Source organism: Leptidea sinapis, chromosome Z (assembly GCF_905404315.1).
Source record: "Leptidea sinapis chromosome Z, ilLepSina1.1, whole genome shotgun sequence".
Lineage (NCBI taxonomy): Eukaryota > Metazoa > Arthropoda > Insecta > Lepidoptera > Pieridae > Leptidea > Leptidea sinapis.
In genome coordinates, this window is record NC_066312.1 from 27,627,652 (window position 1) to 27,655,630 (window position 27,979).

General features: G+C 36.5%; 1 protein-coding gene across 3 annotated transcripts in view; it reads right to left on the reverse strand.

Moving 5' to 3' along the window:
* Positions 1-4,160: 4,160 nt before the first annotated feature.
* LOC126979212 (sodium-independent sulfate anion transporter-like) overlaps positions 4,161-27,979 on the reverse strand; it is a 44,044-nt gene continuing 20,225 nt past the window's right edge. For 2 of the 3 annotated variants that reach the window (XM_050828467.1, XM_050828468.1), the window contains 10 exons: positions 27,270-27,409; positions 24,690-24,770; positions 19,870-20,033; positions 19,002-19,156; positions 18,059-18,220; positions 15,739-15,851; positions 15,119-15,292; positions 12,459-12,606; positions 9,177-9,350; positions 4,161-7,673 (listed from right to left, as the gene is read on the reverse strand). In XM_050828467.1, coding sequence (XP_050684424.1) covers positions 7,489-7,673; positions 9,177-9,350; positions 12,459-12,606; positions 15,119-15,292; positions 15,739-15,851; positions 18,059-18,220; positions 19,002-19,156; positions 19,870-20,033; positions 24,690-24,770; positions 27,270-27,409 — 1,496 coding nt within the window. In that variant the 3' untranslated portion in view covers positions 4,161-7,488. Of the gene's footprint in view, positions 7,674-9,176; positions 9,351-9,881; positions 10,084-12,458; positions 12,607-15,118; positions 15,293-15,738; positions 15,852-18,058; positions 18,221-19,001; positions 19,157-19,869; positions 20,034-24,689; positions 24,771-27,269; positions 27,410-27,979 lie in introns of those variants that run through there. The other variant, XM_050828469.1, reaches the window with a different exon arrangement.

Sequence of the window (27,979 nt, forward strand, 5' to 3'; positions counted from 1 at the left end):
TATTACTCAATTAAAAAGAATTGAAAACTATGAACGGTTATATGGTAAGTTACTTTTAGTAACCTTTAAATGACTTTCTTATTATCACAGATTGGGAAGTCTTTTCAATTCATATAAAAAGTTATAAAATAGATTAGCTTGAGTTAAGTTAGACCCTTCGAATTAAAACAATTACACAGTACAATGAGGATAAAATTTTGTGACGTGATGTGGAAACTTGAAATCCGGCAGCATGAAACAAATCAATCAGCTTTTTGGAAATATCTGGTAGCAACTAGATGGAGCTGTTCCAAAAGAAAATTCGAGTAGCTCTAGGTCGTTCGCATTCAAATGATAAAGCTGATACTGAGTTGAAGCACACATGATTAGAAATAAAGAAAAATCATGTATTAAATTAGGTCAAAATGACACTCATTAATGTCAAAGATCACCACTACACCACCAACTACTTCGGAAGAGTTAAGATTCTACTTATTTATTTATTAAAGTGCACCACATAATATATAATACAATTTTCTACAACTTAAGTAACAGTTTGTTTTTCTAAAATATATGACAATTATCGGGAAAATAGCAATTACAAAAAATAAATTCCCTCATCGCCTTTGAAAAATAAATCGAATGCTAAGGCTGCAAACAAAAAAAACAAAAGATATAAAAGTACAAATTATGATTTAACCTATTAACTATTGAAAAAAGAAGAATAACTACTTATTTCAGTACCAGTTAAGTGCTTAACAACGCTTTCTTTAAACCTGACCTGCTCCGTACAGAATATATTATCAAGTTATGAATTGATATCGTTTAAACTTATTGTACTCACGAAGAATTCACGAGCGAGAGGCGCCTGAACTCCGCCGGCACTTTAATGAGTAGAAGTGACAAGAAACTCATTGCCACTCTTTTTAATGTATCTATATTTACAGTATCAACACTTTACATTATATTTTATACAATGTAAAGTGGTGCTCTAACGTTTTGACTCAACTTATTCGCAATTTCAAAGTCGAATAAGTTATTAGCAGTGCTTATATATGTTTACCTTTAATTGGAAGAATATTAAGAATAAATAGGTATTATTGTGTATAATACACACTAATATTAAAATAAAAAATACATAGTGTAATAAATTATATTTATTACATAAGAAATTGCACTTAAATTCTATCTAAGTACAATAAAAGTAAAAAAATTGTGATGCATAGCAAACATATATAAACAAAAGAGCATGGAACTACAAAATAAAATTGTTTTATGAAATACCACCTACCGAAACACTGGGTACAAATACCATAACTATGTTATAGTTAAATAAAAATAATAGTCTCTCATTGACCATACGTTAAATTTCAGAGTAGTCAAAATGCACATCAAAAAAGTCTAAGCAACATGCATGATATTACAAATTTACCATTTATATTAATTAATTTCTAGGTCTTTATTCACTCAAAGTGCATAGGTATGTAAACTTTTTTGTTATTGCTGACATACTGGCTGGTTGTAAAAAACAAATCGATTATGTTTTGTTTTTTTCATAAAATTAAATGAAAGGGAATTTGTTTGAATTTAAGTGCGTTTTTATTGCTACGTTTAGTCATGATTTTATAATTTTACCAACCATTTAAATAAAGTTAGCGACAAAATTGAATTGTTAGATTTTCTTTATGACGTCATTTGACGGCAAATGAAATGCAAAGAGCTGTAGGTATGTTGCAAGCGGGAAGTAATCAATCCCAGGTATCTCGGCATTTTGGCATTCATAGAAGTGTTATTTGTCGTCTTTGACAGCGCTACAGTAATACAAGGGAACCCTCTGAACAGCAATCAGGGCGTAAAAGGAGTACAACCACTCGGCAAGACCGGTACATACAAGTGACTGCAAGACGCCAGCCGATGTTAACCGCTCGAGAGATAAGTTTGAGGCTACAAAATTCAAGTGGTATTGATGTAAGTCCCCAAACTGTGCCAAATCGATTGCATGAGTACGGCCTACGAGCTCGACGCCCAATTAGGTGCCCACAGATACGTCACGGAAATCGCGCTCGTTGAAATGAATGGTACAGGAACAATGGGATAAAATTATGTTTTCCGATGAGTCGCGATTCGGGTTTAGGCCTGATACAAGAAGGGTGCAAATGTACCGTCGGCCCGGAAATACTGAAAGGCTCAGGTGCATTCAGGAAGTTCATCCATACAGCGGCTCAACAGTATGGTATGGGCGGGTGTTATGAAGAACGGGCGAACTAAGCTCGTTTTTGTAAATGGAAATATGAACGCTGAAAATTACGTTGAGGATATTCTCAGACCTTATGTATATCCATTTGCACAAACCTTTGTCTCCAATTTTACGTTAATGCATGACAATGCGCGTTCACATACAGCTCGGCGAACCAGTCAATACTTGGCAAAGGAGAACGTCCGGGTATTGCCCTGGCCTGCACAATCGCCAGACCTCAACCCCATCGAGCACGCATGGGACATGCTCCAGAGACGTGTTTTGAAGTACTTGGACGGAGTGACAACAACCCAACAGCTGAAGGATTTGCTACAATTCCATCGGGAGCGAATACCGCAAGATGACATTAACAGTCTCATTAATTCAATGAATAATCGTTGCCAACAAGTTCTGAATAGCAGAAGAGGCCATACTTTGTATTAGCTTATCCTATTCTTTCACAATAAATTCATTTTCTTTCGAAATTTCCTTTTGTTAAAAAAATTTTTAGTTGCTGACCTACCTTAGTTTCTGCAGTATATTCTAATATTGTTAATTTCTGCTATTAAAAGAACTTATAAAGACAACTGCTGTTATTTTTACATCATAGGACCCTAAAAATATTATTTTAAAAATAAAATACGTTATAATGTGAAAAACAGTAGTACTACATGTTGCTTAGACTTTTTTTATGTGTATATTATAAGCGATGATTTTTAGTGTTCATTCCATCAAGTTACACAATGTCACTTCTAATCGTGTTTCGCTTCTACACGAGGCATCTTCGGGAGCTTTAGACTCACCAACCGCTGGAACGAGAGAGATCTCTCGTTATGATCTCGTAGAATGAACACTAAAGATCACACTTTATGATATATTCTTACCAACTAATGATTAAGTACAAAAAGAAACACGTTAATTAAAAACTTTTTGTCTTGAAAGTGTTTATATTTTAATGTGTAACACTCGGGTTAATCAAAATAGGTGCTATAAAATATATTAGTTAATAAAATTTATTATTTATTTATTACCTTTGGCTTTTGATTTAAATGACGTTTACAGAACTGATAAGTCGTGATTTTTGTTACGCCGTATATTCGAGAGAATTCGATAGGTAGGTACGATCGATAAAATTCAAGACCCACTTTGCTGATAACTCTTTTAAAATAATAAAACAGGTTTATTATTGCACGAAAAAGATTGGTGGACTGTTAGTGTATAACAAAATGATAACAGTTACTTAAGAAATGTTTGTTCAAGCTAATTTCCACCTACATGTTTATTAAGAGTGTAGGAAAATGATTCAGGAATACTACTATTAAATTTTGTCGATAGTACCTACTTACTTACCCGCGTAAAGGAACCTTGAACTTAAAATACGTTTATATATATCAACAATAATTATTTATATATTTAATTTTACCAGTGGGAGGCTCCTTTGCACAGGATGCCGGCTAGATTATGGGTACCACAACGGCGCCTATTTCTGCCGTGAAGCAGTAATGTGTAAGCATTATTGTGTTTCGCCGTAGCTAGTGAAATTACTGTACAAATGAGATTTAACATCTTATGTCTCAAGGTGACGAGCGCATTTGTAGTGCCGCTCAGAATTTTTGTGTTTTTCAAGAATCCTGAGCGGCACTGCATTGTAATGGGTAGGGCGTATCTATTGCCATCAGCTGAACGTCCTGCTCGACTCGTCCTTTATTTTCATTAAAAAAACAGCTAGTTATGACAAATACATGTTTTTGTTGTTACTTACCGATATTTAGTAGTAGGGCCACCGATTATTTAGTAGCAAGCGATACAATATTAGTTTTATAGGTACCGAGTAATATATTTTAATGGTGATTACTGCAAAGTGAAATAAATTGTTTTCGGGATTATACAGGTGTTTTCCCAACCCTGTAGTCCTCTCACGTAATAATATGATTGGTAGGTACTCTTTGCCAATACAACCTTATTGTTTATTTCATATTTTGTACATGATTAAGATCCAAACCGAATATGATTTAATTTAACAATTCTCAACGTTCACAATAAATTCCAATAAGAAGATTATACTAATGAACGATACTGGGATGACTTTATTAACTACTTAGTTAACTAGAAGCACAGCATTTGTTACATCTATTGACACAAACACAAGAATAAATAACAATTATAGTTGTTTAACAACCATAGAGCACAAACAATAGATAGAGAACACACATTACAGCGGATAGCGTACACTCCCGTACGAAACATTACCTTTCGTCGTCTTACGGCCATTCCCAACATTCAGTCTATCTGCGGTTGTGGCCTACTTGAGATAAAAAATCGTAACTATCTTTGACTTTTCTGTCCCAATAAACATATCGATGGTAACTCATCTCTCTCATCCGTACACTCTGTCTGTCAATGGGAAGACGTAAAGCATACCAGCGATAGAAGTTTGTATGCAAAATTGCAACAGTGAACTGACGATATGAATGTCTTATCGGGTATATTGGGTCAGCTTCAGATTATTGACAGCTAATTACAGACAGTAGAAGGTAGTAATTTACCTCTATCTGTAGATAGTATATTGGGAACGGCCGTAAGTGTTAAGACCTTATTGAATTCTTCGACCTGCAGGAAACCGAATTACGAAATCGAAGTTGGAACAAATCGTAACTAATTTAGTGGGATTCTAATGTCACGACTTTTTTCTAAATTTAAACCTCATCGCTACGAAGGACAAGCAGTAGGAACTTAATAATTTTAACAGTTAGGCTGAGTGCATCAACTAATTTTAGCAATAACAAACATGTAAATGTACCCGTTAAGCAAAAAAATGTGTTGCACCATTTGACAATTTTTAGATGACGTCATTACTTTAACTGTTAACCGTAATCGTCCAATCTTCGCCGGTTAAAGCCATTGTTAATGTTTAATAGCGACCTGTTAAAAGCTTCACTTGAATATTCGATATCTACTTGACATTCCACTTTTTAACTTTAACTATACCAAGGAGTACGATGGTGCAACACATTGCACAGTCAATGTTAAAATCAGCGTTACTGTTAACGTTAAATTTGACTTAAACCTTAACTATAACACCTAATATGGTGTATACCAGAACTAATAGAAATAAAGTCATAATAAAGTATAGTTTTGAACAATTGTCATATGAGACAGTATTTTCTTAATACTAAATATTATTTTACCCAACACTTTGTCTTCTTTCATTTCCACATGACTCCTGTAAGAGCTAGATCTTTTGTTGTCATAATAGACACGGTGTGCGTCCGAATGTAAATCTAATTCAAGACTGAGAGTCATCTGTTCAATTTATTTTACAGTGTTTCTAATTAGATTTACTGAAGACTGAAGAGTGAAATGAGCTCTTAAGATAATATTTAATTAACACATCACTGAGCATAGCAGTGTAGGTACCATTACTGATAATCTAAGGTCTGTGAGGTTAGCATATTATGAAATATATATTTTCAGTAGTTAGCATTTGTACGGCCGAAGCTGTTCTGTGGGACGAACAATATGTATAGTCGATAGATTAGTATGCTTAGATAATTCACTGAAATAACTGAGATTCTGAGATATCGAAAATTAATCAGATGTACATAATTTATAAATAGTCAGATAGCGAAAACGTATATATCGTAACTTTTGTTCATCTTAATAATATTAACAGTTTTTATTATGTTAAAAAAAATAATTATAATAATAATGATATAAATTGCGAAATGTGGCGTTTGGCAATATAACATAAGGATCGCTACTAATACTCATATACTATGTATAACAAAAGTTTTAAGAATAGCTAGATTCTGTTGATATGTCCATCATGTAATATGCATATAATATTAAACTGGGTAACACTTCACCATTAAACATTAATATAACCTAAAAATATCAATTAATAATTCGTTTATGCTAAGAAATAATATTACAATTGTAAAAAAAACTTTGAATGTAAATTAAACAATTTCAATTGTGTCAATGTTTCTACAAAAAAACGAATTAAGAAAATATGTTAAATTCGATTTAAAATTAACTATATCAAATAAATAAAAACATACATAGGCATAAACATACAGTCAATTCTTAAAGTATTTAACTAAAAGGAGACGTCATGCGTATAAGGTGTCTCTGTTGTGTTCCAACGAGTTCAAACTATTGTTATTCTTATAGTAAACATTCACGTGGACTTACAAATAACAATATTTCGGAGAACTGATACACTGATTGATAACGCATAGTATACAGTATTCGATACGATATTATTAAAAAACTTACATTAATACTTACTAAAAGTTCAGTAATTAGTACAATAAATACATTATTACACTTATCACTATTTTTAAATGTTCATGCTTACTAACTTTGATATGCGTGAATAAAATTAAATTTTTGTATTAAAGCGATATAAATATGTAGCACCAAACGTGTACCACAAGGTGAACTCGAAATTGAAACACAATTTAATTTTATCAGTTGTTGCGTTAAATATTCAATATTAATTATAAAATTAATAATTAAATCCTTCCTCGTTAATTGTAGTATAACATATTTGGTAGCTTTTGAGTTTGTCGCATTAAGACGGCTATAAGATGCGGCGGAGGATTTAAACTTATGTTTTGAATACGGTATGTAATAATATACAATACATAATTGCCAAAGAAAATTATCATGTATCATTTTCCAATAAAGTTAAAATTTTGATTATATTCCGCCCCTTTTCTTATCCCATTTACAGCTCCTATTAAGAGAAGAGTGTGGATTTAGAGAGAGGGAGTGACACCACTAGAGAGCGTCATATCGTTTACCGTCACTGCTTACAAGTCTGCCTACAACCATGATGTGCCTAATCAAAATACTTAAAAACTAGGTCCTTAGCCATGGAAATGACAAGAATCTGCAAACACATAGAGTACCGATTATAGCCGTTCCCACGGGTACCGGGTGTTGTCGATACTTTAGCTTCTGACGATGTGGGTTAGGTCGCGCTATCGACACGTTCTACCCTAACCTGATTCGGTTAAGCCATTTTTCAGTAATTAAGGATACAACCACATACAAAAAAAAGTAAAAAAAAGAACAGAAAAATTGTAATTTGAACGCAAATTCACACAAATATAATAATCATTAATTACAGCCATATTATATATATACCTGTACTTGACAAAAACTTACAACATTGCCGTCTCCGTGTCATTAAATACTCCAAGCAAGTCCCATACAGCAGAACATACAACTAAACACTAGACTACCATACTAGTAAGATACCTACGTCATGTATCATTCACCTCGTTGCGAATAATCTTCCTAGCATTGTTGTTTAGCAGCGGCACAGACCTATCATCAGATACCACGGATTCTAACACATCTTCCTGTTCCAAGGAATTGTATGTTGGGGGCGGTGTGATTCTCTTTGAATTGCTATCGATCGGTGTCAGTGCTATTTGTCCAGTCAACTCTGAAAGTAATATGAAAAACTATTTAAAAGCGGACACACATATAAACTGGCTCATTCATATATTATTTATTTTAAATAAATCAATTAGAAAGCGTTTAATTCGATCGCGACCTGGGCGCTGCTTCAGTCTCTCCAGAGGTGCCACATTGTTTACCGATATATCGAAGGGTTGAGTGTTTGAATGGAAACGCCACCATGTCACTCCGTCTCCAGGATCAGATCTCGAAGCCTAACCGACTGCAGCGGGGAATCAGATGCGAATCAGCGATGTCATATCGCCCAAGCTAATCGACGCTGCGTTGGAAGATGTCTTTAACCTACTGGACTGGAACGAACTGAGCATCAACATCAACGGCGAACACATCACTCACCTTCGACTCGCAGACGATATTGTAAGAGGTCACTCGTCGAATCGAACTCGGATGGGTAGCATTCGGGAAGCTCCGTAAAAACTTTTCGTCCCAAATACCGCAGTGTAGAAGACGAAGGTTTTCAACCAATGTGGGTTGCCAGTTATTACTTACGGTACACAGACGTGGTTGCTAACTCCATAGTTAGCAACCACGTCTGTGTATGAGTTTTCTCATAATGCCTTATGAGAAAGCTCATGTTCGCTCAGAGGGCTATGCTCGGAGTTTCCCTGCGAGATCGAATCATAAATGAGGAGATCCATAGGGGGAAACAAAGTTACCGATATAGTCTAAATGATTGCGATACTGAAGTGGCAGTGGGCAGGGCATATATTTCGACGGACAGGTGGCCGTTGGGGCAGTAACGTCCTCGAATGGCGACCACGTACCGTAAGACGCAGTGTTGGTAGGCCCCCCACAAGATGGACCGACGGTCTAGACAAGATCGCCGGAATACGTTGGATGAGGGCAGCGCAGGACCGATCGTCGTGTAACCTTTGGGGGAGGCCTTTGTCCACCAGTGGATGTCTTTCGGCTGATGATGAAATCAATCTATTAACAACTTATTGATATTTGCCACCGTAAGCCGAGTGAAGGCCCAGGCAGGGTGGTCTTGAGTGGTGAGAGGAAGTTGTGATCAATGTGCATCAACACGCGGAGTTTGGTAATTAATGGTCATACTTCATTTACGGCAAACAAGATTTTACATTGCCTTAACTCAGTGAATCTACTTACAGTAGAGCAACCGATTACGAGAATTTCCAAGATATTTCACGTTTTTTAATGTATCGCAAAATCGCAAGATTATCAAAGACAGCGCCGCTAATTCACGATTTGGTAGTCAACGATTGTTGTACCCTTAGATCCTTAATACGTCTAGTTAGACCGTGACAGCTGTTAAAACGCTAAAAAAGTTGGGGCTGACAGTTCACCTCTATTTTGAGCAATACACGCACAAAAAGTGACATTCTAATCGCTAGTGTAAGCCGTAGTTTATCAGGCACACTAAAGTAATAAGCCTGGCGTGTTTTCATCGGTTGTCTAGCCGCAAGAGGCTCTCTAAGACGTATAAATTATGTAAGGTTGTATGTACCTTGCAGTGTGAGATCCAACTCGGTGGCGTCTTGTACAACAGTGACGGAGGTGCCCGCACCTCGGAACACGGCAGCAACGTTTGCACGTGGCGACATAAGCACAAGCGGCTGCCCGCGCGAAGATAGCGAGCTAGACAGTGCGCATAGACCCTTCGCTGCTGTGAAGTCTGCGCCTACAGTACAACATGTTGTATCAACTTTATAAATACTAGGATGCCGCAGTCGCTCGTCGTACTGCTTCGGCGTATATTTGAGCGAAGCGAGGTAAACTAATTCTGTGTACAAAAACTGATGTATATAGATCATGAACATTCGAAAATGATCAAAGGATAGCAGTGTTACAATGAAAACTTATTGTGATTTGATCAATCAGCTCAATTTTTAAATAAATATAAATAGCTCGAGCTAATTTAGAATAATTTGTAAATCATTCAAATTTCTTTCAAATTCAATTTTCATGAAAATTACGAAAGCTTTCTATGAGTTCAAATTTTTTTTTAAATCGGTCCATATATGGCCGAGAAACAATTTAACACAGAAATCAATTGGGTCACCCGGTGGGAACTCCGCTCAGATTCGCTTCGCTTCGCTCAACAACAACACAACTAGTATTTTCTTTGATTAACGCTTGTGTTACAGATTTAAATAAAACACTTTTAAAGGATTAAAACGCGTGTAATTGTAAATGTTTTTACATTAGATTTTTGCTTAAAAGTTACATCTTTATTTTAGTTAACCCGACGTTTTAAGACCTTTCCAGATCTGGTTTACAGGGGGACTGCAGCATCTTTCGGGTTCCGTCCGAGCGCTCTTACCAACTGAGCCAACCGTTCGAGTGACGTATGTATCGTAAATCTTGGTATGTTTTGTTCAACTCTCAGATTGTGGCTCCATGTGGCTGTGATCCTGTAGATGAACAGTTGGCTCAGTTGGTAAGAAGTACATATCATAAATTTCGGTTATAAATTTAAATTGTATAACACAACGTATTCATAGAAGCGCTGCGTCATGCGCACGAGCGTGTCAAGGTCAGCTACCGGTATATTTCTGTTACTACTCATATGTCTGATGATTCTTGATGATGATCTCATATGGCCGTCCTTCACTCCTTTCAAGTTTTTGAAGTGAACACTTCTTTTGGCCCACCGCACACACATTCCTTCGTAGGAAATAATTTAGGCTGATCCGTCACGCTCTGAGGTGAAGTGACTCATTAGGGTGAACTCAGGACCGCCGAGTGTACCCGAGCAAGAAGGATACATTGAAATGCTTTTTTTTATGGAAAAAGGAGGACAAACGAGCGTACGGGTCACCTGCTGTTAAGTGATCACCGCCACCTACATTCTTTTGCAATATTAGAGGAATTACAGGAGCGTTGCCGGCCTTTAAGGAAGGTTTACGCGCTTTTTTTGAAGGTACCCATGCCGTATCGTCCTGGAAACACCGCGCAAGGACGTTCGTTCCATCTTAGCAGTAGTAGTTTTTTAGTACGAGGAAGAAAGCTCCTTGTAAACAGCACTGTGGAGTACCGCCACAAATCCAGATGATGGGGATGAAATCCTACCTTGTCGCGTGGCGTGCGAAGGTGGAATTCGGCGGCAGGAATCAGGTGAAACAGCTCTTCAGATCACTCGCCGTGATAAATGCGGCAGAGGATACACGAAGGGATGTCTCTACGCAGCGCCAAGTGATCCAGCCGTTCACAGAGCCAGTGCTCTGGGACCCAGTGGTCCCCGACAATTCGAACTGCTCTGCGTTGCCCGCGGTCAAATGGATCGAGCTGATACTGGGATGCGCCAGACCAGAGATGACAGCAATACTCCATGTGTGCTCGCTTTGTACAGCGCTAGACTGTGGGCTGGCTTGAAGTATTGCCGTGCTCTATTTATGACGCCCAGTTTCTTCCATATAGTGGCTGTGCGAGGCAAAATGTTTCTGGCAAAAGGTGCGGTTGTAGAATGCCAGACGTCAACATGATGCGATTTGAATTCCGCTTTTTGACGTTATGTCCGAACGTCGAATTCGGGTGCTGGTATCAACCCGAACAATGCCTTTCAATAGCCCCGTGATAAATGCCATAGAAGATGTTTTGAGACATAAAGCTCGCTGAGTACATACAAATTTAACCGTGGATGGACGTCATTAATGTCGAAATTATAAAGCGATATTACCACATTGTCCCAACCTCATCTATGATTCCTTAAAGATGAAGTAAATGAATAGATAAATACGTTGAATACGCTCTAATAATTTAAAATGAAAATTAAATTGGGGATTAAAAACGGGTGAAGCGTATTCAAGTGCACTTCATATAATTCTTAAACGTTATTTCATAAAATATTTATTTACAGTTTGTACACACACCTACTACCTTTTTGAATTTACAGGGGTAAGCTTTTAGAGTTCTTTTTATTGCATCGAATAGAACTGAAAGAAATAGAAAGGTTTTCGTTTCCTTATTAATTAAAAGGGTTACTTTAGCTTAGTACTCGTATTAAAATGACATTAAAATGAATTCTAAAGGAATCAATTATGAAAAAGTAAATGCCTTTATGAAGGAAACTGTTTCTAAACCTAAATAAATTAATAAAACTATCTTTTAATTGCAAAATATTTTTTTTTTAGAAAGTTCAAAATTTTGTATTCAAAGCACATGTTCGAAGTGACGTCCTTGTTGTGCGATAACCTTGCTGTAAATCTCATACTGTGTGAATGTAAGTGTTAAATATCAAAATCTTAGATACTTCTCGTTTAATTTTTAAAAAGATATTGATGTTTGATGATTTTTTATATATCTGTATTATGTTACAGAATAAATAGCCGGGTCACAATAACCTGGTGTAATCTTTTAACATCCTGTATTTACGATTTTTTTTTAAATGAAAATAAGAGACGTGATAAACAAGACGTTCAGCTGATGGTAATTAATACGCCCTACTCATTACAATGCAGTGCCGCTCAGGATTCTTAAAAAATCCAAAAATTCTGAGCAGCACTACAATTGCGCTCGTCATCTTGAGACATAAGATGTTAAGTCTCATTTGCCCAGTAATTTCACTAGCTAAACGCCCTTCAGACCGAAAAAGAGTAATGCTTTATACATCACTGCTTCACGGCAGAAATAGGCGACTTTGTGGTACCCATAATCTAGCCGGCTTCCTGTGCAATAGGAGCCTCTCACTGGTAAAACATGGTATGATACAGGAATACTTCTAGAAAAAGAGTGTCTGTAGACACTGATGTATTAAATTTTCTCCAACAATCTGATCTCAAAAACGTACCCAAGACATATCTGCAATCTAAGACGACCGGGATGGTACAGGCTTGTTTGTTCGCTGCCCGCGTCACATACTGCCGTATGTATTCCACGCCGGGGAAGTAAAGACTGTTGCCGACTGTTACCAGCAAGTAGCTCAAGCCGGAACCATTCTGCGTAATAAATGAAAGGCCTTCAGTTGAAGTTAAGTAAGAAAGCAAATACATCGCCCTACCAAAGACTTATTTACTAGTCTTAACCGAATAGCGAAAGAGGTCACTCGTCGAATCCAACTCGGATGGGCAGCGTTCGGGAAGCTCCGTAAAATCTTCTAGTCCTAAATACCACAGTGTCTGAAGACGAAATTTTTTAACCAGTGTGTGTTGCCAGTGATGACTTACGGTACGCTGACGTGGTCGCTAACTATAGGCCTGATGAGAAAGCTCATAGTCGCTCAGAGGGCAATGGAGAGGGCTATGCTCGGAGTTTCCCTGCGAGATCGAATCAGAAATCGGAGATCGGTAGGAGATCCAAAGTTACCGACATAGTCCAAATGATTGCGAAACTGAAATGGCAGTGGGCAGTGCACAAAGTTCCACGGACAGATGGCCGTTGGGGCAGTAAAGTCCTCGAATGGCGACCACGTACCGGAAGACGCAGTGTTGGTAGGTCCCCCACAAGATGGACCGACGATCTGGTCAAGATCGCCGGAATACGTTGAATGAGGGCATCGTAGGACCGATCGTCGTGGAAATCTTTGAGGGAGGCCTTTGTCCAGCAGTGGACGTTTTCCGGCAGCAGTGATCTTGTTGTCAACATTATGATTATCAGAGCTTCTAGAAATTTCGCTTCTGTACCTATATACAGATTTCGCGCTAGTTGAATGCAGAGTTCAGGAATGCGATAGTACTGTGACTTAAATATAATCGATGACCATAATTATGAGTGTGTCCATAAACAATGCTTTAAGTTTAACATTTTACACTGGGAAATATATAATTTAATCTCAAATTTTTGTTTTGCCTTCCTTCAATACATATTTCTAAGACAATTTTCGCCATTCCTATGCGTGGTGATGAATAAAAATCGGTTTTTGGAACGGAACCTGTTGAACTCGGATCAGTTTACCAGTGGGAGGCTTCTTTGCACAAGATGCCGGCTAGATTATGGGTACCACGACGGTACCTACTTATGCCGTGAAGCAGTAATGCGTAGGCTTTCTTGTGTTTCGGTCTGAAGTGCGCCGTAGCTAGTGATATTAGTGGGAAAATGAGACGACATGTTTATGTCTCAGGGTGACGATCGCAGTTGTAGTGCCGTTCAGAATTTTTGAGTTTTTCAATCATCTTGAGCAGCCCTGCATTGTAATGGCCAGGGCTTATCAATTACCATCAGCTGAACGTCCTGCTCGTCTCGTGCCTAATTTTCATAAAAAAAAGTCATTATAAAAATCAAAATAAATAGCATGGGATTGCAACTTTAGTATTAACGCGATAACACGGTAAGCAACAACTACAGCGCTGCACAGTGCACTACGCGCGAGGCGAGGCGTGCGGACATCGGGGGGAGATTCTCCCGCTTTTTACCCCAGGCCCCGACTGCATTCAACTCGCGCGCTAAATGTACGTACATAACATTATCAAGAATATAGTGAGAGGTAAAAGATAAAATATTTATTTATATTTGTCTTTTAGCCAATCCTTTAACATGGGGACTCATTGTAATAATAGTTGATATGATAATATGGAAGGTGAGAATTCGATTTTCGGTTCGACAAACTATACGTACTCTAAAGTCATTATCGATTTAATATGTTGATATGCTATCGTGAATTAATTTCCTGTATACATAATGCATTTGTAGTAAACAGATCGTTCTACAAACTACATGAAATAATAATTATTCTGCTTTTATGGAATTTAGCTTATATTTTCTAGAGCATCTTATAACAAATTTTCATTAACATGTAAATCCGATTATTGTGAGCATACAGATCATTTGTTCTACAATGTCGGAACATGCCATGTATGTTAAGTACATAATATGTTATGTAAAGTATATATTAACATTCAATGTTTAAAGCAATACATTGAATATCTGTTTATTGTGAAACCAAACAATACTGACTGTTACAATGTTAACTTGCGATAATCATAATGTAATATCTTCGAAAGTATTCATTTAAATAACATGCTGTAGAGGACCATATTGATTTTTTTTTTTCTTTTTGTATTCTGCGTCTTGGCAATCTGTCTTTCAACAATGATCCATTAAGCTGTCTGAAAATAATTGTATTTTGACGTTGTGTTTAGGAGAGGTTTTCCGGTGAGAAGTCTCTCAATTCTTGTCCATAAATCTTGCTGCTAGTCCCTGAATGCGGTGGCGCTTCAGCCTGGTGAATTTAAGGCTGTCAGGACCTTGAAGTTGAAAAGCAAGTTTGTTTCTATGCCTGTTAAGTCTAAACTGGTAGCTCTTACTGTACTTTTATGTTTCTTGCTCATATATTGATTTATATTAAATTCTTATTTAACTTTAATCACTTTAACGATTTTTACAATTCTTTTGAATTCCGTAACACATCTTATTTAAACAATTTCTGGGATCATGTTGTAAAAGCGTATATATTTATCACATATGACCCAATAGTTTCGAATAAAAGTATTAAAATGAAGTAAAACAACGTACAGTGACGATTTCAGCTTCGAGCTGCGGCCTCGCGCTGGGGTACAGAAGTAGCAGAACATTGAGCATCACTCCGGCAACTATGCCGAGCTCCACGCCGACCAGCAGGCACAAGGCAAACGTGGCGAATGCCGGTAGAAGATCCGCGCGGCGAGACCGCCACATTGGCTTCACCACCTGCAATTCAAATTCAAACATTTTTATTCAAAATAAGATTTAACATCACTTACGGCAGTTACCAATATTCAGTATATCTCCGGTTGTGGCTTACTTGAGATAAAAATCGTAACTATCGTTGACTTTTCTGTCCCAATGAACTTATCGACGGTAACTTATCTTATCCGTACACGCTGTCCGTCAATGGGACAACGAATAGCTTACCAGCGATAGAAGTTTGTGTGGAAATTGAAATTCACGCGTCCCAATAGGTACCTATAAGGCGATAACAATGACGTGGTCATGACAGTGGTCGTGGGTTCGAATCCCGCATCGTTCATAAAATTATGTTTTTCAAATTTTATTTGTGTATTAATCCTAGAAGTGAGGGTTATCACTTTATAAACATAACATATTGTATTGTAATTAACTCAAACTTGGATGTCGAATGTAATGGAATTACTTACCTCATACTCGATCATAAACATGACAGCGCAAATGATGACAGCAGCAAGGCTTGCTTTCGGTATGTAGTAGAAATACGGTGTTAGTAGACTCAGAGCCAGCAGTACTAGGATACCTACCAAAATAATATTATTTTATTTACTTATTTTTACTATTATTATTTACTTTTTAAAGTGTAGTGGTACTTGGTAGTCGGTACCACGAAAAATAACTTTAATTTTTCGGGTTAATATAACATACCCAATGACACTCACAAAAAAAATTTTTAAATCGGTCCAGTAGATCCAGGAATTATCATTATTAGATTTTTTTTATATTTTCGTCAATATTTCAATGTTTTTCTATTATTTTGCAATTCGGGACGGTGACAAATCCAACAAATAAAAATCATGAAAATCAGTCCTGATCTGAAAAGTCAAAAAAACTGTCGAACACTAAAAATAATTTATTGGCCAGGCCTAGTTATTTATAAATACTACCATACCAAACAAACTTCATTTAACCCAATGGATATCAAACTCACGTTCTATGGTAACATTCTCGACTATTAATTCAAATTCAAATTAGGATATATTATTGAAAGTCAAAAACTACCACCCATTCCAAAAAGTATGCCTCAGACCTGAGAAGAACGGGCGCAACAAACTACGAATTTCCCTTTCGAAATATTTGCAGAAGTTTATCATCTCATTATTATGTTGTTCGTGACAGATTTGAATGATGGGTTTATAATTTGGTTTGCTGTCAACGGGCCGCTGTTTTCTATGTCACTGGGGTTTGAGCAATATTGATGGACAAATTTCGTTACTAAGTTGAGGGGCTTTGCGTGTGTTGGCTTTAGTTATAAATACTTATATTCACAAAGCTTAATGGTTATATCAGAAGGGACAGATGGCGAAGTGTCTCGATTTTTCATATTAAATATAATAACATAATAATGTTTCGCTTTTTCCAAATTCAAGTCTATCTCCTAGAGAACCCCATTGCTGTTGATCTTTCAATATTCGAAACCCACAAAATTATTCAAGAAATTGCATTGAATTTATTGGGATAATTCAAGGACGTCCTATACATAAAAGGACATATCATTCGCAATCTGATAGCAGAACGACAACACTATTGTGTCAAACTCAACCTAACCTGAACAGAATAAATGATATACATTGTTGCTTATTGACCAAGAATATTTAAAAAAAACTGGAGAAAAATGCAGCCATGTATAGAAATTGAAGCTTGAAGAATATTGTCATGTAATTTGGCTATATTCCATATGTCGGCTTTGTTTTAATACTTTGTGATTTTTCTTATGTATAGAATGTCATTGGGATACAAAAGAAATACTTGACGAAATATTTACAACTGGCTGTCTATTGGCTGAGAGTGTTATGCTGGCCATGAACAGTTTGGGGATTTGTAAGCAAAGGTCAGGTGCTAAACATCCCTGGTTTAGGAGATGTCATTAAGTAAGCACCAGCCCCTCTTTTCTATTGAGTTCTCTCTTGAATGGGGATTGGTAAAATGAACCTTGTCTAATTTAAAACCCAAGACTCAAATTTGCACGTTTACCAAAAACAACCATTTGTCTTATAACCGCTCTCCGCCTCCCAAATATCGGAATTCTGCGACTTATAATCTCGATCGATTGCCATTTCCGCGGTCATCTGATGGCAAAGCCAATTTGGCTTCGAAAAAGCTGGGCGTCATAAGTAGAGCACAGCAATACTTCAAGCCGGCCAATTTTCTAGCGCTCTACAAAGCGCAGGTCCGGCCACATATGGCCAATTGCTGTCTCTGGTATTGATCTCTGGTATCGCACCCCAGTATCAGCTCGAACCATTTGACCGCGTGCAACGCAGAGGTGCTCGAGTTGCCAAGGATTCAATATTCTGTGAATGACTCGATCACCTGGCCGTTGCGTAAAGACGTAGCTTCGTTGTGTGTCATCGAACGCATCTATCAAGGGGTGTGTTCCGATGAGCCGTATGAGGTGATTCTTACCGCCGAATTCTACCTTCGCGAGTCATAAATTAGGATATCATCTCTCCCATTTGGACGTGGCGTTAGTCCACAGCTCGGTTTTCAAGGGACTTTCTTCCGCATACATCCAAGCTGTGGAATGAGCTTCCTTATGCGGTGATGCCGGGACGATCCCACATGGGTACCTTCTAGAAAGCGCGCACACCTTCCTTAACGGCCAGCAACGCTCTTGTAATGCACATTACATCTGGTGACCCGTACGCTCGTTTGTCCTCCTCTTCAATAAAAAAGAACCTTTATCTCCTTCATGGACACATAACTTGATTGAATACGCAATAAGCATACCTGTGTAAATACTTCCAAGTTGCGAGGCGACGCCGCTGGCGTGGTTGACTGCGCTTCTAGAGAACGAGCCAGTAATGGGCATCGCGCTCACGAACGAGCCCAGAATATTCGCTAATGATAATGTTATAAGCTCTTGTGTTGCATCCACTGATTCTCCACTAGCTGTATAAATATGTCGAATTATTTATTTATATTTTGACTTTTACATGACAATAAGGGATGAGACGAGCAAGATGTTCAGCTGATGGTAATTGATTACTTGCGACGGATCCTTCCCTCAAATATGTGGGAAGGAAACGATGGCTGGTCCATTCGTCAACTCGTGAACGAGGGGTGCTTGTGGTGCCAGCTAGACCTGTTATAGTTAATAAATCATTGTATTTGTTGGATGCGATTACTAATAATGACAGTAATCACGACCAGCATGATCACGATGCATACTTTCACAAACAATGAATTCAACCTCTAAAGGTTGATGCATCCAATTTACGATAATTTATATTTATACAGTTTCTTTTTTATTACCTTTTATGTAATAATTTATATTATTTATCACGACTCATATATTGGATACAGCACTTTACAAACAAAATTATTATGCATATTACAGCCATTATAAATATTCTATTTGATTGAAATGAGTGGCCGTTGAATTTCTTGTATGTTCTTCTCACGAGCTCAACTATTTCCGAACAAATGGTAAATTCAGTTATTTAAACCAAATATTTATAGCGACTATTCAAAAGCGCTTAGTTGAAGCATAATTAAATAAAGTTTCTTTGACTTAGAATTTGAATAAGTAAGCAAATAATTTGAACAAATAAATGGTGGTAATAATCGCCGGAGTACGTTGGATGAGGGCAGCGCAGGACTGATCGTCGAGGAGATCTTTGTCCAGCAGCGGACGTCTTCCGGCTGATGATGATGAAATGGTGGTACTTACCGAAGGCTTTCGCAATTGCTACGTTTCCCAATACTCCAATGATCGGCACGAGAACAATAGAAGAACCAAGGTCTGCACACATTTCAGAGAACGTGATTGTCTTTCCATCCAGCACAGTACCAAAAGGTGGCCAGTTCCATTCAGGTAGACCATCTCTAAAAAATATTTTAAGCTTAACTGTGTGTACAATGGATATTATGACAATATAAAAAGTAAGAGTATAAGTCAAGCAATCAAGTCGCTTGTAGTTTTGCTTATTTTTTTTTGAAGATAAGGGACGCAACGAGCAGTACTTTAAGCTGATGATACTTGATACGCCATGCCCATTACAATCGGTGCCGCTCAGGATTCTTGAAAAACGAAGTGTTTCGAAGAGCTGTTTCACCTAATTCCTACCGTCGAATTCGACCTTCGCACGACACGCCAAAACTTAGTATATCACTACCCCATCTGGATTTGTGGCGGTACCCCACAGTGCGCTGTCTCCGGGACGGTACTACATGGGTATCTTCAAAAAAGGCGCGTACTTCATCACCATCCTTATAGGCCGGCAACACTCCTGTGATTTCTCTGGTGTTGAAAATTGTTGTCCTTCAAATGTCGCTGATGCGCGGCGCCGATCCATTTATGGTTCACTTAACGTTCTAGGAAATCCAATCATTTAAAGATCGGAACGTAATGTTAACGACTTTATAACGAGAATAGGTGCGACTGCGGAAGTCACCGAGCCAGCCATGCAAAGAGACTCTATTGTCTATCTATATATTTATAATTTCTACTTGCAATTTGTCCTTCCATTCCATAAATTCCTCTCAATAAGCTTTGTTAAAAATATCAAAGATATCTAACAAGTAAAATATGAACTTACTTAACATCGCCAGTAAGTTTGAACGGCGACTCGGAATTGTATTCCCAGGCGTACGCGATCACAGAGCATAAAACAACCAAGATAGCATTTCTTGAAGTCGATAAAAGCCACATCGCCTTCTTAAGGCCCCTGTTACGATCACCCAACTTTATGTCTTTCAATTTCTGCGAAAAACATTTGAGGAAAAATTTAGCCACAGATAAGCTGGATCGAGCTTGTAAAAATCTAATCAATGTACCTTATAGTAATAATATAATACAGTTATAATGCTGACAATGTATTCGAGTTATTATTTATAAGAACACAATATTATTTTGACCATTTGACAACCCGATAATGTGTGACCTTATATCATTTATACGTCTAGATAGGCTGTGATAGCTGTGAAAAAAAAAAATGACGTTGACCGTTATCCTCTATTTTGAGCAATACACACCCACTAACACAAAGTGACATACAAATCGCGAGCGTAAGGCGTATCTTGTCAGGCACACTAAAGTAATAAACCGAACCTGTTTTCATCGGTTGTCTAGCAGCAAGAGGCTCTATCGAGACGTATAAATTATCTTAGTGTGTGACCATCTGATTTGTTAATGTGTGCGTTAGCTAGTGGTTAGGTGTCGTAAAGGTTTACGACTTGTTATTCAAAATCAGTCACAGATAGAACAATAGATTTTGTTATATATACACTTGTATATCGCGAATCTATGGTTCTACACTAATTTCTTAGTGAGAATATGTATAGGTTTACATAAGGAAAAGCTTGTGAATGCGCTGCATAAATAATTTTGCAAATAAGACGCGGTTGCACAGTTTAGCAATTCGACCATAAATGATCTAATTATTTGAAAGTAATTGTCGCTTTAGATCAAAGAGTGTATATTCATTTCGCATTGAAAGCATTCGCAATTTTCACTAGTTTCCATACTATTGCTTCGCTTATTCAGCTACTAAAGTTTAATGAATTCATCATTTGTAATGCATACAATATAAATAACATCACACCTACCAAATGAAAACATCGCCATCAGAATAAATCCTAATATAATAGAATTATTTCTTAAATATTTTCAAAAAAGTCCCGCTGAGTTTCTTGTCTCTGTTCTCCTACTCCTTCTCTGATTCTCTTCTGAATGGGTGCTAGATTTACATCAAATCAATAATATCTCTTTAATTATGTAGGTAAAGAAATAACACTTATGAACATCAAAAGCTAACTTTTCGGAAAATGTTGAGCTTTAATAAGAAGAGGCAAGAAACTCATTGATACTCTTTTAAATATATTTAAAAGAGTATCAACGATGAATCTATTAATGTATACGTTAATAGATTCATCGTTGTAGAAATTATTATAATTACAATCTATGTAAAGTGTTGCAACAAAAATACTCAAACCCCAAATACTCAATTACTTACATACAGTAAATTAAAAAATGTTAATTAAAATAAAACCACAATAGTTATTGAGTACTTAATAGATGCATCAATCACCACACGCCGCAAATAAATAAAGGTATTATGCGAGGATTTTATTACCGAATATTAAACTATAACTAGAAATATATGACTTTATTTTAATTTTCCATGTGATTCTAGCTTACAGAAAGTGGATAATAGATCAATTTATGAATTTGGATATGAAATTTAAAAATGTAATATTTTAGCATTGTAGTGTCCTGTCCGTATAAACTTAAACCTGTGCCAAACAGTAATATTCCATAAAATTAAAAGGAGTAAACATCTCAACGAATCCTCCCTTTGGAAACTATTCACAATAACAACGAAATAAAATCTACCAAATACATATAAATTCTTAATACCCCAGATAACATGTTTAGCAATTATTCCTGATGATTGGTTCAATAGCTTAGGCCTTAAAGCTGAACAAACAGATCAAATTCGCATTTATATTATAATAAAATATTAATTCGATAGCGGTGCAATAACCTGTATCGTATACTTGGTAAAGTCATGTTCCAAATATTCAATTACAATACTTATCGCAAGGTATTATTTAAAATTAATTTAAAGTGTTTGCAAATTAGTTTTTGAATGTCGACGGAAAACACATTCTCGAAGTTTATTTACTCTTGTGATACCTAGTATTTTGTGGCACGACTTATTCAAATTTCTTTTTTAATCAATATAATGTGTAATAAAAGTATTACTAGTGTGTTACGTTACAAGCACTTTAACTACTAATAACAATTTAACTGAACTAGTAATAATTTCAGCGAACACTGTTAAAATTTAAAGGAGTTTCATGAAAACACAAGAATATTTTTTGCACATAATGTACATAGGCTGCACTAAAAGTATCGGGAATGGAATATTTCCACTGTTCCTGTCATATTAAAATCTTTTTAATTGAAAACTCCTTGGTTTTAAAAATCGAATAAGTACCATTTATTTATTTAAAAAAAGATTCTCGGTCTTGTCACAAGGCCTTTTCAAACTTGTTTAGTCGTTGAGAAAATGGAATTGACTCGAGAAAATTTTAGAGCGATGATTTATTATGACTTTCGAAGTGGTTTAACACAAAAACAGTGTGTTGTCGGGATGATTTCTGCATTTGGTGATGAAGCCCCATCCAAAACCACAATTTATTGCTGGTTTGCTGAATTTCAACGTGGACGTGTCAAGCTCAGTGATGATCAAGGTCGTCAAAAAACTGCAGTCACCAAAGAAAACGATGATGCTGTGCATAAGCTGATTGAGGAAGATCCACATGTGACATACCGCGAAATTCAGGCAATTTTAGACATTCGCATGAGTCAAATACAAATAATCTTGCAAGAACAATTAGGTGTAAAAAAGTTGTTTTCCCGATGGATACCGCATTTGCTCTGTGAAGAGCAAAAAGCGGCTCGCGTTACTTGGTGCGTCAGAACTCTCGAAAGATTCCACGCAGGATCCTCAAATGCTGTATACAACATGGTATCAGGTGACGAATCCTGGATACACGCGTACGAACCCGAAACAAAAAACCAGTCACGAGTTTGGGTGTTCGAAAATGAGTTAACGCCAACAAAAATTGTTCGTTCACGGAGTGTTGCAAAAAAAAATGGCGTTTGTCTCCAAAACCGGCCATGTTGCGACTATTCCTCTTGAGGGACAAATAACGGTTAATGCAGAGTGGTATGCTAGCATTAGTTTGCCACAGGTCGTTTCTGAACACCGTAAAGAGAACTGCAACCGCCGCATCAACCTCCATCACGACAATGCGAGTTCTCACACCTCGCACAGAACAAAAGAGTTTTTAGAGCAAGAAAACTAATGATTTCTATACTTTCCCTAAAATAAAGAATAAATTGCGTGGTCAGAGATTTTCATGACCTGAAGAAGCTGTACAAAACGGCCTTTTTGGAGACCCCAACTTCCGAATGGAATGATTGCTTTAATGATTGGTTCCATCGTATGGAAAAATGTGTCAAATTTCGCGGACAATACTTCGAAAAGCAATAAATACATTTTTAAATAGTAATGTTGTGTCACTTCCTTGATTCCTGAAATTTTCAGTGCCGCCCTCGTAACTAACGTAACTTGCTAAGCTCACCTTATTTAATTTTTTTATGTTTCGTAACAAGCATTAGAACTAGTAATAACAATTTAACTTAATTACTAATAACTTTGGCGGACACAGTTTTTGTAAAATTAAACCCTAAATAAGAAAAAAATATATCTTGCACATGTGAAAATTTTCGTAATTTCCTAAACTTACTTAAATGGATCAAGCATTTGTTAATTTTCTAAATCTCCAACAATGAACGAGAAGGGATTATTCCAAGGTTACTTAAATTATTTACGAATTCAGCTTCCGATTATGGAGCAAACAGTAAGTAATTTTAAAGAATAGAAGCGATTATCCTTCAATATAATGCAAAATTGTGGAACGCGTATAGAAATAAATGCGGCGCAATCCGAAAATATCCGATTGAACGACTTAATATGGTCCAAATGCCAAGTGCATAGCAGATACCTCGCTGCGGGTCGATTATATTGCAGATTAGAGCGATATGAACGGAACAGATATTTAATAAACGCGGTGAACAATAGGTATTACGGAGTATTTTAAATATTTTTATTAAATATCTTTAAATAAGCAATTCTTGTATATACATATATATAATCTGAATCTCGGAAACGGCTCCAACGATTTTCATAAAATTAAGTATGCAGGGGATTTCGGGGGTGATAAATCGATCTAGCTAGGTTTCAATTTAAAAAAAAATGTTTTATCCATGTTTGAATGAGAAACAGCTACAATAACATTAGAATACAAAGGTAAATTTCGCCACTATATACAAGACTATTATAGCTCAGATGGGACATTGGGTGATCCGGAAAGCAGAAGACCCCGGTTCGAATCCAGATGTCCTATTATTTTTTTTTTGTTCAAGTTTTGTACATTCTTAAAAATCCGAGCAAGGCTCGGTCGTCCGGATATTATTTTTATTAAATTTCATAAGAACAAAAAACATAGTTAATATATTGTATATTATTGGTATCAGACAAATAAACGTTGCTGTAACCAATTGCATTGTTATATTTTGCGATTACAAAGATACCATTTCGCATCGGTCCATTGGTTGTAAGTACATTAAATAACGTACTATTTATATATATACAACATAAATAGGTAACAATTAAACTACAAAAAAATAATATAGATAAATAGATTTATGGTCGAATAATTAATACTTCTTAGCGATACCCATTTATTAGCTTACAAAGCGACAGATATACTTAAGAAGGTTTACATTAATCGCGAGCTTCTAAATTATAGAACCTATTTCCATACATGCATTCTTATTTCTTACCCGCATTAAAAGAAGGATTACAATACACGATACACCTAGAACGGTGTCAGCCAACTTTGCATTAGGCACGTTTACAATTACCTGTAACAAAAATTTATTGATGCGTAAGATTTTTTTTTCTCCAGAGCTCGATGTTAAATATTAATATGCGCTCGCTCTAGTGTGCTTGTCACTCGACTTTTTTGAAGTGAAAACTTCTTTACTCACGTTGAGAACTTCTTGGTAGGGGAAAATCTTATGGTTTCGCGTCACCGATATTCTCATGACTGGCGCACGCAAGAATAAATAATTAAAGAAATAAATATGATTTAAATACACAAATAAAATTTGAAAAACAAAATTTTATGAACGATGCGGGACTCGAACCCACGACTTCTGGCGTTCCGTGCCGGTGCTCTAACCAACTGAGCTAACCGTTCGAGTGACGTATCGTTATAAAATCTTGTATGCTTTGTTCAACTCTCAGGTTGTGGGTCGCGTGTGTTCGAGTCCCGCATCGTTCATAAGATTTTGTTTTTCTAATCCTAGAAGTGAGGGTTATCACTTTAAAAACATAATAAATTGTGACCGCTCGAGGATTTAAAGTTAAACAATTTTCTTTTATTTAAGCAAAACAATGATACGACATACGCGCTTTCTTCATATTTGCCGGATTACTAAGTTTGCAACGTTGAAATATGATATTTTGAATCGTTTTATAATCTTTTTGTACGACCGCCATACCGCGATTACAGTTTCGTAATAAACAGAAAATCATGCCATATGTGACAGACTCTTGGCACGCGTGCTACGCCCACTTACTTCTCCGTTATACTTCGGTTGTCACATTATACAACTACACTCAAGATCACGCAAAAATTGCCTGAAGCAAACCCTGCCTACGCGTCTATTAGGCAGAGTTTTCATTCAGTTGTGTTTCGGAATTCGGAATAAATATCCATAAAATATAAATTTATTCCCCGTAGTGACGTATATCATTTTAAAAACAACAATTTGTTTAATATTGCGTTTGCAATTTAACGTTAACAGACAACGCGCGAGTTTAATGCAGAGTTCAGGAATGCCGTAGTTGTGTAAACTTAATTATAATAAGTGTTGACTCTAATCATGAGTGTGTCGATAAATTTGTACAAGTTAAAGTTTATCATATAACACTACGTTAATATGATGAAAACATCATTTTATTACTTTTTTCAACATTATAACCGAATAATTAAATTTCAAATTCTTGTTCTGTCTTTATTCAAGACATATGTCTACAACATTTTTCGCCATTTCTCGTACATGAATAACGGTTTTGAATAATTCTTTATTTTTTAATGGAACCTGATGGACTCGCATCAGTCATCGTTAAAATAAAAATAGTGTGTGTGTACTTATGTTTGCACGCAAGAAGTTATACTTCTATGGCCTAACGAAGCAAAAATCATTTAAATTATTTTATTCCTCGTACTATTCTATGTTTTTAGAAGGAAATATTTGTAAAAACCTTGCAAAGATGGCTTTGACAATTAATTAATAATGAATACGGCTGTATGGGCTTGAACCCTTTGCCTGTCCTAATAATGGATGAAGAAACCAAAAAAAAACGAATGACGCAAAGGTCAGAAAATTTTAGGAACCAACTTCATCCTGTTACATTTGTGTTACAGTGATGCGCGCGCATATTAAAATATCATCACTCTCATCATTTTTTCATAACGCGCCTAAAGAAGCATAACTTCAAAAAGATAACATAAGATTGCAACTTTAGTATTCGATAATTCGGTAAGCAATAACTACAGTACTGCACTACGTTGCAGGCGCGCGAGGCGAAGCGTGCGGACAGCGGGGGCGAGATTCTCCCGCTCATTACCCCAGGCCCCGACTGCATTCAACTCGCGCGCTAAATGTACATACATACTCATTCTTACATCCTGTTCCAGTTTTTAATATTACAACTGCATTAACGTTTATTATAGAAACAAAAGAAAGTTAACGACGGATACAATTATATTTTGTAACTGTGTCACGTCTTATATTAGTATGTCACGCGATGGATCGCAAACAACAACACAATAGTAAATGTTCTGTATAGCGCGAGTGTTACAGATTGATTTAAATAAAATACTGTTTTTTTTTTTTTTTAATGAAAATAAGGGACGAGACGAGCAGGACGTTCAGCTGATGGTAATTGATGCGCCTTGTCGATTACAATACAGCGCCGCTCAGGATTCTTGAAAAACCCCAAAATTCTGAGCGGTACTACAATTGCGCTTGTCACCTTGAGACATAAGATGTTAAGTCTCAATTGCCCAGTAATTTCACTAGCTACGGGGCCCATCAGACCGAAACACAGTAATGCTTTGACATTACTGTTTCACGGCAGGAATAGGCCTGTTTAAGGGATTATAATATTTTTGTTCGAAAAGTTATATTTTTATTATAATTCATTTAACCCGATGTGTCTCGACCTTTGCAGGATAACGTTTTCAGGGGGAATGTAGGCTAATGTAAAAAGTTACATTTATACGCTTTTTAATCGTCTAAAAAGTATTTTATTTACATAAACAACACAATATCAAAGCATGAATAGCTTACCTTCTTGAACGTGTCTAGAAATCCTTTAGATTTAAACTGAAGTCCCAGTAAACCTTTCAACTGGGACACTGCAATAATCACTGAAGTAGCCGACGTGAACCCGACTGTCACGGGTACGGAGATGAAATCAATTAGCACACCTGCATGGAATAATAAAATATATATTTAACAAAATAACATAAACATTAATTGATAAATCAAATACTTAGATAGAGTCTCTTAATGCTAGACAACCGATCAAAGTAGCCCAGGTTCATTACTTTAGTGTACGTGACAAGCTACGTCTTACACTTGCGATTTGAATATCAGTTTGTGTTAGTGTGCGTGCGTAGCCCAAAATAAGGGTTAACAGTCAACCTCAATTATTTTTGGACGTTTTCAAAGCTGTCACAGTCTATCTAGACGTATAAATGATATAGGATCATACAATAAATAGTGAAATGAAACAGATTAGTATTTTTTAAAGTATATTATTAGGAGGTAATGTGAGATTTGGCATTGTTTTAGTTTATATGGATAAGATGTGCGAAAATAGTATATTATGATACAAGTGAGCTTAGTTGTTCATTGTAGGCTGTGGGTTGTAGCCCCAGCTGTAGGCGAGGGCATAAATCAGCCGAGTGTCTAGTGAGCAAGTTGCTCATGAGTTTCATACGCACTTTTTCAAAACACTTGCGAGTAAAAATCAAACATGTGTCAGCTTGATGTGT